At 35.6% G+C, this 17,717-nt stretch overlaps 1 protein-coding gene across 6 annotated transcripts in view; it reads left to right on the top strand.

Annotated features, from left to right (window-relative positions):
• Nucleotides 1-17,717, top strand: part of NAV3 (neuron navigator 3) — an 803,480-nt gene that overhangs the window by 445,139 nt on the left and 340,624 nt on the right. For 3 of the 6 annotated variants that reach the window (XM_054506909.2, XM_054506908.2, XM_045872917.3), the window contains exon 1: nucleotides 1,145-2,247. The exons of 1 other annotated variant lie outside the window; for it this stretch is intronic. In XM_054506909.2, coding sequence (XP_054362884.1) covers nucleotides 2,005-2,247 — 243 coding nt within the window. In that variant the 5' untranslated portion in view covers nucleotides 1,145-2,004. Of the gene's footprint in view, nucleotides 1-1,144; nucleotides 2,248-17,717 lie in introns of those variants that run through there. 2 more of the 6 variants (XM_045872918.3, XM_045872919.3) reach the window with 2 other exon arrangements.

The raw sequence follows: 17,717 nt of genomic DNA, 5'->3' as shown, positions 1-17,717 counted from the left end.
TATTAATGGAAGGAAGTAAGTAACTTACTTCCTCAGAGTGATCATTTCTTTCTCGCCACCAGTGTTGTGTTTGTTTCTTACTATACCATTGAGTAAATCCCCCTTGAATTACCTTCTTTTTTAAAGTTGACAAGATTTCTAATTTGTATTTGAATTTCTTCTATGCTTATATCAAAATAACATGTAAATTCAATTTTAATTATTAGCTTTTATCTGTAAATTACTGCTTCTTATTAAGACTATACATAATAATTTACAGAGTTGGGAATAGTAGACAAACAAAATAATCTCTTTACTATAGAGAGATATTTTCTATAATGATAGTTGTGATTCTTATAATTGTTATTATTTATTGAATGTCCATTAAATGCCCACTCATTTTTCTAGGAACTTCACTTGCAAATATTATTAATTCTTAGAATATTTAGTGAATATAACATAGATTTTCTAAATAAAGAAAAAAAAGGAGTAAATCTGTCTTTTAGAATCTTCAACAAAAACACAAGCAATATGAAATAAATAAATTTCTATTATTAGATAATACTACTGAAATTTCAATACCATCACATAAATATGATATTTATTAAATGATGGAGGAATTTATCCATATACCCATTATCTAAGTGCAATTACTTAAAGACATTAAGGCATGCGTCTCATATGTTTCTTAAAAACTTACCCCTTGCTTTTGTTATGGATCCAGACATGCTTTTACCAGAAATAGAACATAATCCAATTATAGTAAAATAATTTTATGGATAGAAGCAGCATTGTTCATAGTCACTGAATATGTATTTGGATATTTGGTAGATTAGGATTTTAATGTGGACGTAAAGAGCTTGAATAACAGCATTATTTTAAATTGTTTCTAAGGTGGTTTGTTAAGTGACTCCAAATAGTACAGGGCTCTTGCTCTTTCTAACTGCATGACTTTGGTCAAATTACTTAAATGAATCTGAGTCTTAGTTATCCTTTCTATATAGTGGAGAGAATAGGTGTGCCTATTCTTGAGTGGTCCCACTGGTTAAATGTGAAGTAACTGCTATGTAGTACATTCCACATACATGTTACCTGCAAATATTTTTATCATTATTGTTATTAAATTTAGAAACAACAATTACTATATATCTAGTGTCTTGCTATCCATATTTACTATATTTTCATAATCTAGGCAGGTATAGTCTGCTGAATGATTTAACAGAGCAACACCGTTGGTTGCACTACGGCATGAATTTAACCTGATTTCATGGGATAGAACAGAATGAGCACAGTGGTTCATGGCTGTCAGTAGTGAAAAATAGCTGGAAATTAGACAAACAGCTTCATTGCTGAGATTGTTTCCGGGCTAAAAGTTCTTCCAACAGCTGTTTGTTTTGGCCATTAATCGTGTCCACTCTTTTTTTTTTCTTTTTTTTTTTTTTAAACTGGGGTAAATACAATTTTCTTTAAAAAGAGAATGTAGGCTGGTTATTTCTGAAGTCAGGAAGAACTCCTGTCCTTCCACTATTGTGGTCTTTTGGCGGCTTTGACAGTTGGACTGAAGACTTTTCCTTTTGTTTCTCTCCACTTTTTTATTCTCAGCGCTCAGACTCAGACTGCTGTAGTGGGAGGAAAAAATAGAACTAGGAGCTCTTTAATCCTAGGGAAGGAGCTTTGTAACAGTTACCTTCAAGAAAAGTTTACTCCCCAAGGAGTATTTAATATTACATAGACACTGACTCACTGAACAGAGAGAGAGCAGGAGGCTAAGAGAGAGAGAGAATGATAAGAATATGAGAATTCGAGCCAGCCAGCAAGCAAGAAAGATACTTAACTAAAGATGAAGGGAAGTTTTGCCTCTTCCTGGAAGTTATATTATTAGTTTTTTTTTTTTTTTTTTTTTTGAATCATGATGACTGCTAGTTTTGTTTAAAGTATTTGTTCTGGAAATACTAAAGTTGGAGTCTACCAGACTGAGGTTAGAAGCATTTTCTTTGGCAGCAAGAAGATACTTTTATAGAAGCCATGCCTGTACTTGGGGTTGCCTCAAAACTGAGACAGCCAGCTGTTGGGTCAAAGCCTGTTCACACTGCTCTTCCGATCCCAAATCTTGGCACTACTGGGTCACAGCCCTATTCTTCAAGACCTTTGGAACTTACTGAAACAGAGAGCTCAATGCTTTCTTGTCAGCTCACATTAAAATCAACCTGTGAATTTGGAGAGAAGAAGCCCCTCCAAGAAAAAGCTAAAGAGACAGAAGACAGTAAGGTTAGTGGCTGAAGGTTACTTGCAGACTTACAGAGCTAAAATGCAGATTTCCTTGTAGGTGGAATATAAAGCATGTTGTGAAATGGGGGAGTGGTAGAGGAACACTGGTGTAATAAAGTGAGTAGTTTGTGTAGCTGAAAAGCCAAATATTTAGCTTATGTAAAAGTGTATTGATAATTTATAGTAGGAGCAAAAGTCATTGACAAATTTCTCTGAAAATGCATGTTTGTTATCACTTAGTACTACTTACTGATGAAGTGCCTAGTCTTAGCACTTTATTACTAATAACCATAACCAGTCACAAATATGAGAAAAAGGGACCTATTTTTCAGGCATATTACACTGTAAAAGAAGGAGATTTATCTGTAAAAATCCATATAGATGCCATCACTTTTTTTCTAAATGTCATTTGCATTTTAAACACTTTCTGTTTGAATATATGTTTCTTAGACTGCTTAATTCATTGCACTCTGAACAAAAATGAAATATTATTTTCCTTCATATTGCACGTTTGTCTGGATTTTCACTTGTAAATTGAAACCCTACTGTTTTACTTATTACTGACATCTTTTTCAGTCGTTTAATTTATGATATTTTGTGAACAGTGGCTCCTAGCTCTTGGTTTCTAAGCCATACCGCAGTCATTTTCTCCAGAAGCAGAGGGCTTGCATGGCCTTTCAGTTGCTGAACTTCGGGGGGATCCATTTGTATCCTGATAAACATCACTTTTTAATGCAGCATTAACTATGATGTCAAGCTTTCCAAAGTCACTGTTCTCACCTCTGGCTTAGGGACTGCTTTGATTTTGCTTTCCCACCAAATGTAATTTTATTATTTATTTATTTATTTTTATTATGTTATGCTAATCACCATACATTACATCATTAGTTTTTGATGTAGTGTTCCATGATTCATTGTTTGCGTATAACACCCAGTGCTCCATGCAGTATGTGCCCTCTTTAATACCCATCACCAGGCTAACCCATCCCCAACCCCTCCCTTCTAGAACCCTCAATTTGTTTCTCAGAGTCCATAGTCTCTCATGGTTCGTCTCCCCCTCTGATAAAAAAGTAATTTAAGAAAACACTTCGGATTGAAATCCAATCTACAAGTTAAAAAGAAAGCCACCCCTTTTGTCTTGAAATGTTTATTCGTCTATCTCTACCTGTTCAAATCCTCTAAGGAACAGCCAAATGTAACTTTCCTGAAAGTCTTTGCTAGCTACCCCTTACTTTCCTTTCCTCTCTTGTGATTCTTTGGCTGCAGTAATACTTAAAGCACATTTATTTACATGGCATTTTAATTATCTGGATGATTTATTTCTAGTCCCACTGAATTGAAAATATGCAGATGGCAGGGCCTTATTTATACTGTGATAGAGCTCCCTCTGCCCAGTGCCTTATGCCTCAGAATCGTAGTTGAATGGATTAATACATGAATGAATGAATGAATGAATGAATGAATGAGGAATTATTCTGACAAAGATTTAGTTAAATTCATTGGTCTTTTTCTATCATTTAATTTATAAAACAGAGGGCTTGGAGTGCATGATTTTTAAAGTACTTGTAGCTCTAAGGTTATATTATTCCTTTTGTGTTTTAAGAAAACATTGGAAAATCACACAAGAAAAATCAGTTAAAAATAATTAATTGTAGGCTTATAGTTCTCGGTCGAATGTAAGCAATTCAGGGTAAAAGAAGGGAAGTATAAATTATCAACAAAAGACTAAAAATACTTAACTTTATGCAAATAGTTAAAAGCGAATGCCACATAGTTCTATTCTAAAGTTCTGTGTACCCACACGACTTGTTGGGATTAGATGGAAAGAATAGGTAGACCCTTTTTCTCAGCTGACCATGCCTCTCATCTGTAGGTTTAGTCAAACTTCCATTTTGCTAAATGGCCTTGGCCTAAAACTTGTGCACCATAAATACTGTTTGCAATAGAATTTTGGTTCATCTCTTTGGTTAACAAACATATCAATCACACATCTGATATTCTTATAAGACTCTGTGGTAAGCAATGTTGTATTTAGGGGATGTTTTTAACATGCCATTTATCAGATTAAAAACTTTTTCAAACAAACTTAAAGAATGCCTTGTCAGCATTTCAGAATATTTTTAAATGTCAAAAAAGTGTACTTAAAGATTTTTATAAACTTTGAAAAAATAGAACTGAAGAAAATAGCAGAAATGACCAAGAAAGTTGTATTAGAGATAATCAGATTTGACAGCAAATAGTAGAAAACTCAACATAACAATAGGATAAACAGCATAGGAATTTTTTTTTAATTTAAACTCAATTAATTAACATATACTGTATTATTAGTTTCAGAGGTAGAGTTTAGTGATTCCATCCATTGCATATAACACCCAGTGCTTGTCACATCATGTGCCCTCTTTAATGTCCATCACCCGGTTACCCCATCCCTCCACCCACCTCCCCTCCAGCAACCCTCAGTTTGTTTCCTAGAGTTAAGAATCTCTTACGGTTTGTCTCCCTCTCTGATTTCGTCTTACTTTCTTTTTACCTCCCTTCCCCTATGAGCCTCTGTCTTGTTTCTTAAATTCCATATATGAGAAAAATCATATGATAATTGTCTTTCTCTGAATGACTTATTTCTCTTAGCCTAATACCCTCATATAAAGGATATCTGGAAGTAAGCCGTCTGTAGTTGGTAGGGTGGCTTCTTGAAATTATCAGAGAACCCATTTCTCTCTTTTGCCTGTCAATTTGTGGCATCTCTCAGTCTTGAGTGGATAATTGAGTTTAGTTCAATTAGAAAGACACACCCTGCTTCATTAAGGATTCTTCCATATCCAACTGGCCTGTTTACAATTCCTAGGCCTATGTAGCCATTCCAGTCTCTAATTGTTGACACCTCTTCTCCTATTGTAGTTCCATCTAGCTACTGTGTTCCAGACGTCTCCTTCCTGGGTGTCCCAACTTGTTCAGAGTGCTTAGTTTCACTGTCCTTTAACAAATAAATAACATTAGTTCTAGATTCTATGCCACATACATTTGGACTCTCCATCACCATACTTCAAGGATTTATGTTTTTCTCTAGCTTTCTCTTGTTCTGATTTCTTATTTTCCTTGAATTTTCTAATGTCTCTCTTCATATGGTTGGTTTTTCCATTCTTCCTGGGCATTCATCCAAATGAGGAAGAGAGTCACTTTGCTTTGGAAACTTTACTTAAGAATCAAGAGATTAAAGTTAAGAAAGGGGGTTCTATTTTTCAGCAAATCACATGCAATTAAGCATTAGACACACTTGTTCATGAAAGTCCCCTGGTCATACCAATCCCCTTAGCCTTCTTTTTTGATTCCCCAGCCTTGTTCCAGCTTGGTCTGCCACCTTGCTTTTATCTCTCATTTTTACTGTCATTTCAGTTTCTTTCTAGTTCTGGGCCCACTCATCTTTTCCTCTTTGATTACCCATGCAAACTGAAGATTCTTTACATTATTATAGAAAATAATTTTGAGTACCTACCTTGTTCTTTATAGGAAGTTTATTTTTTTTCTCATGACATTTCAAAGAAGACTTTGTTATCCACATTTACAGAGAAATAAACTCAGATAGAGTGGGAGACATTCATAAGATCAGATGGTTAACTAGTACCAAAATCCAGAATTTGAATCTAGGTTTGTTCCTACAAAGCTTTTGTTTGTTTTTTATTACATTATACTTTCTCTTCATGATGTAACTACAGTATTTTTTTCTAGCTATACCCTACCCCCCAAATCTCACCAGCTCTTAAGAGTCAGTTCAAAAGTCAAAGAAAAGAATAAACAAATTGTTGTGGAGGTTAAAAGGAAGGAAATTTGCATCCAGTTAGAGAGGTCTGAAGGAAATTCTTGAAAGAGTAGTGGCCTCCTTGTCCATGTTAATATGGACATTTGTTTCATTTTCTTACTCTACCAGTTTCAAGGACAATTAAGGTAGAGATATGTTCTTAATATTACATTCACAGGGTATTAACACTAATGCTTTAAAAACAGAAGATACTTAAAACCTTACATTGAATATTTTAAAAAAATATGAAAACAAACTGAGGGTTCTAGAGGGGAGGGGGGTGGGAGGATGGGTTAGCCTGGTGGTGGGTATTGAGGAGGGCACATTCTGCATGGAGCACTGGGTGTTGTGCACAAACAATGAATCATGGAACACTTCATCTAAAACTAATGATGTAATGATGTAATGGGGATTAACATAAGAATAAAAAAAATATGAATAGCAATATAGACAAGCAAATATATTGTGTGAATAGTATTGCTATTGAGGGCAATATTTTTTTGATTTTAGGGACGAGAGAAATCCTATTTGGATGGAGCATTCAGAAAAGACTTAACCAAGTAATTGATATTCAGTGGGCAGACAGGACTTAGATATAGAAAGGAAAAAAGCATTCATTGGAGGAGAGATTTGCATAGAATGCCCAGTGAGTAAACCATTATAATTTGAGGAGACTGTTTATGGAAAGGAGCAGATTTAGATTAGATTATACATGGAAGCAGACTTCATTAGATAGACATTGGGGAAGGCTCTTATGTAAGAATAGACACAGTTAACACTGGCAATGTTATTTAGAGAAATCAGAGCAGAGGATTAATATTAATGTTTATAGAGGCTTATTATATGCCTGAAAGTGGGCCAAACACTAGTGTCCCATCAGTCCTCACAATAGCCCTATGATATAGGCACTGTTATTATCCTCATTTCATAGATAAACTGAGGCAGAGAGAGGTTATATCACTCACCAATATTTCAGTGCTAGAGTATAGCAGAATAGTCCAAGGCTGTGTGCCTCCAGAAGACATTACTCTTATCTAATAACACTGCAACAGTGAAGACTTTACTGTGTCAGCAGGAGAGAAGAACTATTGATTGACTTGATTTCTATATAGACTAGTAAGGTTTGTTTTAAATATTTGGTTAACACTGCTGGTGCATTGCAAATAAATCATTGGTGTGCCCAAGTGCTTAGAATTTTCAGAAGACAATTAAGTTGACACATGGTCTCTACTGAATTTTTCAAATAACAGAAAAAAATAAAAGAAATCCCATGATAGAATTATAGCAGCAGATGTCAATCGAATAGATGACTGGCTCTGGCCTCCAGCTGTTTCCTTCTTGGAGAAGATGCCTGATTGCTGAGGACTGTCAACACTCCTGTTGGCTTGCTCACATGGTAGCACTTCCAAAGCTCACCAGACCTACAGCTGCACAGGTCAGCCCTTGGGTCCCTCTAGATGGTTCTGCCTTCCTTGCCTGTTTCTGCTGTGCTTGCACATTTACTTATTTGTACTTAAAGAAACATGATTATTTCTTTTTCTGGTTATGGTTCATGTTCCAAGCTTCACGGTTAAACTGTTAATGGTCGTTTTAATTGTTTTTGTCTTTGTGGTAGCAGTGGTATGAAGAATGTGGTAATGATCCTTGAATTTTAACATTTTCTCTACTGGCAGAATGCTAAACTTTTCAATATTGTACACTTATTTCTCTTGAGTAACCGTTCGTAGAGATGTAGCAATTTAATACCATTGTTTGTTGTTCTAGTTTGTGCTTTACAAAGTCCTTAAAGAATTATATCTCATGCTTTCAACTATGAAATTACTAAATATTGTTGGGTAAATTAAAAGTGATTAAATGTTACTGAAAATCTCATACAACTTTTTTTGTTCTTCTTCAAGTGTCAATATTTGTATGTATATTTGGTGCCAATTTGCCAAACACATTCTTCTGAGTTTCTTAAACCTTTCTACTATTATAGACATGTTTCTTTTCTTTGATATAAAGGAAGGCAATAAATATATGTAGAAACAAAAATCAATAGATATGTCACTAATTTTTAAGCACAATTGCTTCATGGTTGTATGCTATCACATTTCCAAAAATTATCCTCAGTCTTGAATTTAAGGTATTAGGTGGCATAGTTAAAAGAACATCAGATTAGAAGCTCAAAGATTTGACTTTAACTTCTGCTAGATCCTGAAAAAATAAGTCACTTAAATTCTCCGAACTTTAATCTCTTTATCCTCAGAAATGAAGTTAATAGTTCTTGATAAGGCTTTTCTGAAGGTAACATTTTTATTATTTTCTCCTTTTCCCGGTTTTGTCCTAGCAGTTCTCTCTTTTCTCTTATTTTTTCTATCTCTTCCTCTCCAGTGGATCCTTTGGACCAGGATTTTTCAAACTTAGCACATTTTGGACCTGATAATTCTTTGTTGTGGGTGTCAGTCTTACTATTATGGAATATTTAGCAGCATCCCTGCTAGTAATGATTACATGCCAGTAGCATTCTTCAGTTGTGACAAACAGAAATGTCTCCAGACAGTTGTGAAACGTATCCAGAGAGAAGGCAAAATCAAACCCAGTTGAGAAACACTGCTTTAGATTCAGCTTCCAAAACTGCTCAGGTTGCCACTATTTTTTTGCCATTTTTTATTGAAGTATAATTGACACACGTTACCTTAGTTTCAGGTGTGCAACATAGTGATTCAACAACTCTATACCTTATGCTATTCTTAGCACAAGTGTAGCTATCATCCTTCACCACACAATGATTTTACAATATCATTAAATATATTCTCTATGCTGTATATTTCATCCCCATGATTTGTTCATTCCATAACTGGAAGCCTGCACCTCTTACTCCCTTTCATTCATTTTGACCATTTCCCCACCCTACCCTCTAGCAACCATCAGTTTGTTCCCTGTATTTGTGAATCTGTTTCTGCTTTTTGTTTGCTCATTTGTTTTGTCTTCTAGATTCCACATATAAGTGAAATCATATGATACTTGTCTTTATCTGGCTGACTTATTTCCCTTAGCATAATACCCTCTAGGTTCACCCATGTTGTTGCAAATGGCAAGAGCTCATTCTTTCTTATGGTTGAGTAATATTACATTGTAAATATATACCACATCTTCTTTATCCATTTATCTGTCAATGGGCACTTGGGTTGTTTCCATTTCTTCACTATTGGAAATAATGCTGCAATAAACATAGGGGTGCATTTATCTTTTCAAATTGGTGTTTTCATATTCTTTGGGAAAATACCCAGTAGTAGAATTACTGGATCATATGGTCTCTCTATTTTTAAATTTTTGAGGAACTTCTACTGTTTTCCATACTGGTTGCACCAATTTACATTCCTATCAACAGTGTATGAGGGTTCCCTTTTCTCCACATCCTCACCAACACTTGTTATTTCTTGTCTTTTTTGATAATAGCCATTCTGACTAGTTTGAGGTGATATCTCTTTGCTTTTGATTTGCATTTTGCTGATAATTAGTAAAGTTGAGCATCTGTTCATGTGTCTGTTGGTCATCTTCATGTCTTCTTTGGAAAAATGTCTGTTCAGGCCTTCTGCCCATTTTTTCATCAGTTTGTTCTTTTGGTGTTGAGTTGTGTAAGTTCTTTATATATTTTGGATATTAAGCCCTTATTGGATATATCATTTGCACATATCTTTTGCCATTCTGTAGGTTGCCTTTTTGTTTCAATAGGTTTCCTTTCCTGTAGGTTTCCTTTACTGTGAGAAAGTTTTTAATTTTGGTGTAGTCCCAATAGTTTTATTTTGCTTTTGTTCTGCTTGCCTGAGGAGACATACTTAGAGAAATGTTGTGAAGGTTGATGTTAAAGAGATTACTGCCCGTGTTTTCTTCTAGGAGTTTTATGGTTTCAGATCTCTAATATTTTTAATATTATTATTATTATTATTTCCTTCAATCTGTTTCAAATGATCACTCCTTCAATACTTTGCAGATATATTTCTTGAAAGGTTAGTTTGTGTTCAATGCCACTATTGCAGGCTTTAGGTTTGCTTTATTTCTCCTAATTTCTGACTCCTATTCTGTTTTCCTAGAGGTTACCGATAGCTTTTGAAAAGACATCTCTTCTTGGTTAACATTTTAATTAATTAATTAACTAATCACTTTATTTATTTATTTATTTATTTATTTATTTATTTATTTATTTATGTTAACATTTTAGCTCTTGTTTTCATCCTGTTTGCAGCACTTGGCATCTGCTGACCACAATTCTCTTTTTGGAATGCTCCAATATTTACTAGCCCAGTGACCTTGGTGAGTCAATTAGTACTTAAGCCTTAGTTTCTTCATTTATGAAATGAGGACAATATAAACTACCTCATAAAATTATTGTGAAGAATAAATGAGATACTGCATATAAACTATATTCTATATATTGTTGGTAGTCAATATTCTTTACCTATTATATAATATTATAAAAATATCTAACAGTTTACCACAAAAGCTGTTAATAGTAAGAGTTGGTAGTATGACAAAGAAGGCAGTGATTAATTCTCCATGCACAGGAAAAATAACATTCCTGCCATGTTTTGACTGGTGAATTTGTTTAGCCAAATATATTTGGAAAAAAGAACATTTTAAGTAGACAGGTATTTACCAAGATGTGTAATACTGTGCTGTGTTTGGAACACTATACATTATTCAGCAATCCTAAAAGGTGGGATGCAAGTAAGAGAGAAGAAGTTGACTTGAGGCATTGGGAAGATGGCCATTAGATGTCCAGTAAGTTGTTTGAACTTATTTTGTAGAGGGGGGGGGAGGATGCCAGCATGACACAAGTAAGTCTATGTTTTAGAAAGATGATGATGAAATGAAACATGATGGATTCAGTGAAGGGAAAGTTCAAAAATAGAGAAGAGAAGAGTGTGATAGAGCAAAATTTTGACTAAAATACCAAGATCTAGAGCAATGGAAGTCTAGTAAAAGAAGTGATGGATGTTTGGGTACTTTTATTAATTACTAGCAATCCACAAAATTTTAAGTCTTGAAGGATAAATACATTTTCTTCAAACAAAAATTTATAGTTTAGTTGGAAGTGATAATTTGTGAACTTGACAGCAAGTAACAATTAAAACTAAGATAATTACTAATACTTTTCGAGTACCTGCCACATGCTGGATGCTATACAGTTTATTATTATAATTAAATATATATAGGAGCTGAACTCAAATTGGTGCTAAAGTAGAGCAGGAATTTCAACCTCGGTGTGTTTGACTCCTATGTCAGTCTCCCTCTCTGTCTCTCTTTCACAACAATTTATAAACCACAGTCAAAATCAATGTTATTCTTTTCTCTCTATGTGGACACTTAGTCACATAATGGGGGGGGAATGAAAGAAAACTATGGATTCTTACAGGAGTGATGAATTAATCTTTGACAAGATTCACTTTTAATTCTTCCTCTCCCCCCAACCCCCACTGTTGTCCCATTTTGGCTTTAAAAAGTGCTTTTCTTTGGATTTCTAGTCACTGGGGCCAATAGGGAAATTCAATATCTGTGGGAGAGTTCATTAATTGGATACATGGCAGGATTTCCCCACTGTTCCCAGTAAATGGAATGATTTGTTAAAAAGTGTTGCAATTCTGCCTGCAGATAAAGTCACCAGATGAGAGAGCACTGGTGAAAATTTACCATTTTCCCAATAAAATAACATGACACAGCCTCCAAGAGAGAAAAGAAAAGAAAAGAAAACAACAGACCATACTTTTTGCTATATTTCAGTGTTGTAAAGGACTCTTTTGTAAAACTGAAAACCTAAGTGGGACAGGTTACAGTTTTCCATCATGAAATGTGTAAAATTTTATGATCCATCAACATGGCATTGTGTTAAAGTAATGCTAACTTCTCTAACAGATGAACTCAAGGTCTCAGTGACTTAACACAGTAGGAATTTACTTTTTATTTCTATTTACCTGTCCCATATAGTGAGGACTTGATGAACTATGGTCTATAGGTCAAATCTGGGCTGGGACCTGGTTTTATTAAGTAAAGTTTTATTGGAACACAGCCATGCCATTTGCGTGTGTGTGGCCTATGGTTGCTTTTGTGCTGTAATAGCAGGGTTGAGTAGTTACAGTAGAGACTGGCCTGCAAAGACTAAAATATTTACTACCTGGCCCTTTATAGAAAAAGTTTGCTGACACATGCCTATGATAACTCAGGAAACCAGATTCCTTCCAGTTTGTCATTCCATCATCCCACCTCCAACCAGCCATCAGTGAAAGGGAGAAAATGGAAGATTGCATAAGAGACTGAGAAACTTCACATGTCACTTCCATTCAGTTCTGTTGGTCAGAACTCAGTCATATGATGAAACCAAATACAAGACAGGCTAGGGATTATAGTCTGCCTGTGTGCCTAGAAATTAAGGTAAATGGCTTATTAGCCAAAGACTGCCTAATTTGTCAGATTTTCAAGATTAAGCAAGAATTTGCCATATTAAAAATATTCTGAAGTAACCCAAATTGTCTTCCAGATTGTCAAGCTGTCCTGAACTATAGGGATGTCTCTTTAAACACAACACATTGAATAAGTGGAGGACCATAATTACACTCAAGTTACTAAGTGTACAGAAAGAAAATCTTATAGTTAATTCAGCTTTTAAAAAGAATAGACCAGGTACATCTATACAGAAGTATCATAAAATAGTTCACTGTGGTCTCATGACTCCACTGGCTGCTCCCCACCCTAAGATTTTGATAACCACCTTCAATTTCTCCTGTTCCAATCTGCTGATCTAAACTCCTATCCTGAAAGTAACTCTATCCTGGTTCTGTGCCCTTGTTTCTATTTGCTTCTCTACTCAGTTTTTAGCATTCTTCTTTTGCTGGATCTGGAAGCTCTCCATTAGAGCTGGGAACCAAAAAGCCAAGGCAGTATAAGATGTGAATTCTAGAAGTGACGTTTAGAGAATCAAGATGGAGTCAGGCATCACCCCAGGAGGGAGGCATTTGCTGGCTTCTAGATGTGGTCCAATGGGGGGCTGCTTAGTTGTGTGAGGGAGTATCTGCTCTCTTGGCCTGGAGACATGATGTAGCTTCTGTGTCAGCACATTGCAGATTGATTCCAAAGGGGACCTAGTGGGAATGTGTGAATGGGTCATTTGACAAACCCACCACCATCATCAAAAGAAGCAACTCACGGTAATCCTTTCAGACCATGGTATACAACTATAAGAAACAATACATAATACAACTTCTTTTCAAATGCAAGATAAATTTCTAAATGACTTAACTGGTCTTTAAATTTGGTTGTGCATATGGGGCTATTTCTATTCAGGTTTCTACTTCTCTTTGACAGTGTTTACTGTTTAGCTTTGATCAATTTAAATTGCTCACATTTTAGACTCAGAAAAATACACAGGTTATGTATTTCTCTTCACTGTCCCTGAATGCTCATATTTTTAATATAATTTTGTTGTGCTTTTTTTTGAAAATTTATTGAGTTTCTACAGAGTGATATTTTTGCCAGAACCTTTTGTTATTATTTTGACCCATATATTTTGGGGGGTTGTGTTTCACATTTCCTTTCCCTTTAAACCATCTGCTTTTTATAGCTGTTTCTTCCTTCCTGTGGCTGACTTTTTGATATCCACACTTGTGTGTTGCTTTCTTACATTGAACACGAGGTTTATCATCTCCAACAATATGTTTTCTCTGTTCTTTTCCTCTGACTCAGGCTAAACCTATTGTATTCTAAAACCAGGCTGCTATTTCACAAATGTAAATCCCTTCAATGGCCACTTCTAGGTATACATCATGGATCCTAGGTGATTTTTCGTGTCTTTGTTAGTCATTCATCCAATCATTTAGTCCACCATCAACTATTTATTGCATACTTGTTATGCACAAGGCAAAGTGTGTGTGTGTGTGCGTGTGTGTGTGTGTATTATATGTGTATATATATGCTTATTTTAACATGATAGGCTTTATGAGAAATATGCTTGCAACAACTGGAACTCTTAGAAATTTATATTCATTCTTTTTATGGCAACATTAAATTTTTAATTAATATTACCTAGAAAAAACAGAAATGATTATAATTCCAATTTTCAATAATGATTACTTTTATTATACATTTGGGGTATGTTTGTTTATTTTTTTTAAAGTTTCTATTTATTCATTTGAGACACAGAGATAGAGAGAGAGAGCATGAGCAGTGGGAGAGGCAGAGGGAGAGGGAGAAGCAGCCTCCCCACTGAGCCAAGAGCTGGATCTGGGGCTCGATCCCAGGACCCTGGGATCATGACCTGAGCCGAAGGCAGACGCTTAACCATCTGAGCCACCCAGGTGCCCCGTGTTTGTTTAATTTAGAATAGATTTATCCCCTCCAGTTGTGACAATCAAAAATGTCTCCAGACATGGTCTGTCCCCTGGGGAAAAAATTGCCCCCAGTTTAGAACCACTGATGTAGATCCTGCCTTGTTTGAAAAAAGGATTTAGTAGAATTAAAAAGCATAGACAACATAGAAGATTTCAAAACATACGCAAATAAAATTTACAAGAAGAAAAGAAAAACAAAAGGAAAACGGTAGAGGAAGGGCTGCAATATACAAATATATCAAATTTGTGCTGTGATGTTTTGTATTGTAGCTGGAGGTCACCTACACATTTGGATCTGGGCTTTCAAGTTGCTCATACATAAAGGTTAAGCAAGTGCTGTTTTAATCAGTGCCTAAAGTATGAGCTCATATTTGCTCAGGAGATTCACATCTTTGTTTCTACATGTACAAAGAAGTATTTCCTATGGGCATTTACAGAGACATTCCTATGTAATTTATATAACAACTTTCTCAACATCTTCATCACAGATTTTAATTATTGTTTTCTCTCCTTATCCTTACCTTCTATACAAAACCATTAAAATAAAAATTTTAATTAAGTCTACTTAGGATGACCAGTTGTACTGGTTTTCTCAGGACTGTCCTGATTTTAGCAGAGCACATCTCCTAATTTGGGAATCTTGCAGTCAAAAAAACTGGGAGGGTTAGTCACCCTAATTCTGAATCAGATGTTCTTGTTTTTCCTCTTTAGTTTTATTCTGTTTTTTTAAAATTCTCTAATTATTAATTTTAATTCTGTAGTTGAAAATATATTTTCTATTAATCATTTAAAAAATATCGCCTTGGGCACCTGGGTGGCTCAGATGGTTAAGCGTCTGCCTTCAGCTCAGGTCATGATCCCAGGGTCCTGGGATCGAGTCCCACATCGGGCTCCCGGCTCAGCGGGGAGCCTGCTTCTCCCTCTGACCCTCTCCCCTCTCATGCTGTTTCTCTCTCGCTCGCTCTCTAAAAAATAAATAAATAAAATCTTAAAAAAAAAATCGCCTTATTTAATTAACAAACTGTTGTCAAACATTGTCAGTTTTCTGTTCAGATATAACAACATATATTTTCTTTAATGAAAAATAATTTCTGTGGAGGTTGTGTTTTTCAAACACGAGTGATTTTTTTTTTAATGAGGTTCAGATGTTTACATCTGCTCCTTCCTTATCCATACAATTTTAACTAGTGTTAACAATAATGAATGTCCTCTTTCCTTTTGTGTGGAAGACTTAGAATTGTCAATAAAACAAAGGTAGCCTGGTTCTCTGAGTTCATCAGGTAATTTCCAGCATGAGTCCTATGGGCCCTGAGTTGAATGGAGTGATACTTTGAGGTATGAGCAGTTAGTTCTTTCTAGACCACAAAGAACAGAACTTTCAGCTTCCTTCACTGGTATGCTTCTCCTCTGTAAGACAGACAGGATGTGGTCTGGGAGAAAGTCCGCACTTTAACAATAGACCATTGACAGAATGTTTGGGAAGCACAAAAAGGAAGAGAGCATCTGTCTACACCCAGAATTATCAGAGGCATTTGTGTGTGTGAGAATCTTAGGTTTCAGAAATATGTTTTTTTAAGGTCACCCTTTTCGTTCTCTGTTTTTATTGGATGAGGAGAGTTGCCTTCAAGATAACAAAACATTTTAAAATCAAGGGAGGAATTGCATCACATTTTGTCTCATTATCCCAGACAGAAAATTAATTCCCTCAGGCATGAAACACATTCTGTTTAGCCCTTATATATGGCGTATGTGAATCAAGCTGAGAGAATTAGAAGGGAGAAGATAAAATCCAACCGAAAGAGAATGCTGCAGAGAATTCAGCAGGAAAGAAGTCCTTCTAGGCAAAGAGTGACCTAGGTGCTGACTTTATCTACAATTCATTCTGCTTGCAATATGAGAAAAGATGCTAAATGGAGCGTGGGCATCACAGCACTGATATATCCCTTTTTCTCCTCGAGCCTTGAAAAATAGTAATCCAATTTTAATCAAATTTACCATTTTAAGAAGTTGCAAAGAAGGTCTTTGCCCTTTTATCCCTGTGTTCATTCTGTTCCTTTTGTAGCTTATTTGCTTCACCACCCTGTCACAACACTGAGTTGCGTGAACACATATCCATTTGGTACAGCTGCCATTAAGTTGAACAGAGTTAGAGTGAGTGCCAATGTCTGCCTTGTCTTTTGCTTTCTTCTTTTCAAATGCGGTTGTGGAAAGCTTTTGTTCAAATGTCTTACCACCTGGATCCTCTTGTGGATGTGCTGCTCCTCTCCAAAGGACTTGGCAGTGAGTACTTCCTGTTGTGCAGCAGGCTTTCATTTGCAGGACATCTGTAAAACCACAACATGAATAGTCAGAATAGCAAAAATGGCCTTCTAATGAATGTAGTAAAACTTCAGAGCAAATTCTTCAGCCAGGAGAAAGTGCCCCAAAAAGCAGATGTGATTTAGGATGAGTAAGACATAAGTCAAGGTGCGGATCTTTTACTCTCCACCAGAAAGCAACACTTGGATTTCCTGGCAATGCAATTATGTAATGATGTGTGTGTGTGTGTGTGTGTGTGTGTGTGTTTTGTAAACTGTCTCAGATGGGGAGGAAGAAGGAACCAACTTGATTGTGTAACTTTATAAATAGAAACAGCCATATTGAAATAACAAGACTGCTCTGAGTTAAACTGATGAATTTTGCTCCTTGCTGCAAAGTTAGGCTACTGAATGAATATAAGATCCATTCTGTGGAGTAATTTCTCAGGTTTGCCCAAGAATGTTTAATGGGAAAAATCAGCAAGAAGTTCTTACCCTCCTTCCATTATACTCCCAAATATTTTAGTCCAAATAAATCAAAACCATTCCTCTGTTGGAAGTAGTCAAGTTGGAGACACACAGGAACTTTGTCCTCTACTACAAATAATGAATAATGAGATCATACTATTTTTAATACAGCACATAATTTACTAAATACTGGGAACAGTTTACCCTGGCAGTGACATAAAGGATAAAGAGGTACCTACCTTATCATGTGTTGAACAAAATGTGTCCTACATTTGCCATGTGTTCTCGAACAGTAGGTGATTTCAATTCTACTGCTGCTCTTTATTTTGGAGGGCAGAACCCAGGTAAATAGAGAAAAATCCCCTTAAGAAAGACCAAGAACCTCAGTCTTCCTGGCATGATTCCATTCGATTTGATATATACTCCAAAAGACCGACTGTTCTATGTTTGCCAGTTTGCTGAGGTTTATAGATCATAGGTTTTGAACTTCTCAGAGTGATTGTATAACAGTAGTGTTTTCTTTGATTTTTGTGGCTATAAAAGTGG

The sequence above is a fragment of the Mirounga angustirostris genome, unplaced genomic scaffold (genome assembly GCF_029215605.1).
Source record: "Mirounga angustirostris isolate CCGP_5_RB_7025 unplaced genomic scaffold, mMirAng1.0.hap1 SCAF_5, whole genome shotgun sequence".
In the NCBI taxonomy this organism is placed as follows: domain Eukaryota; kingdom Metazoa; phylum Chordata; class Mammalia; order Carnivora; family Phocidae; genus Mirounga; species Mirounga angustirostris.
The sequence above is the reverse complement of the archived record's forward strand: the minus strand, read 5'-3'. Positions and strand labels throughout refer to the sequence as shown.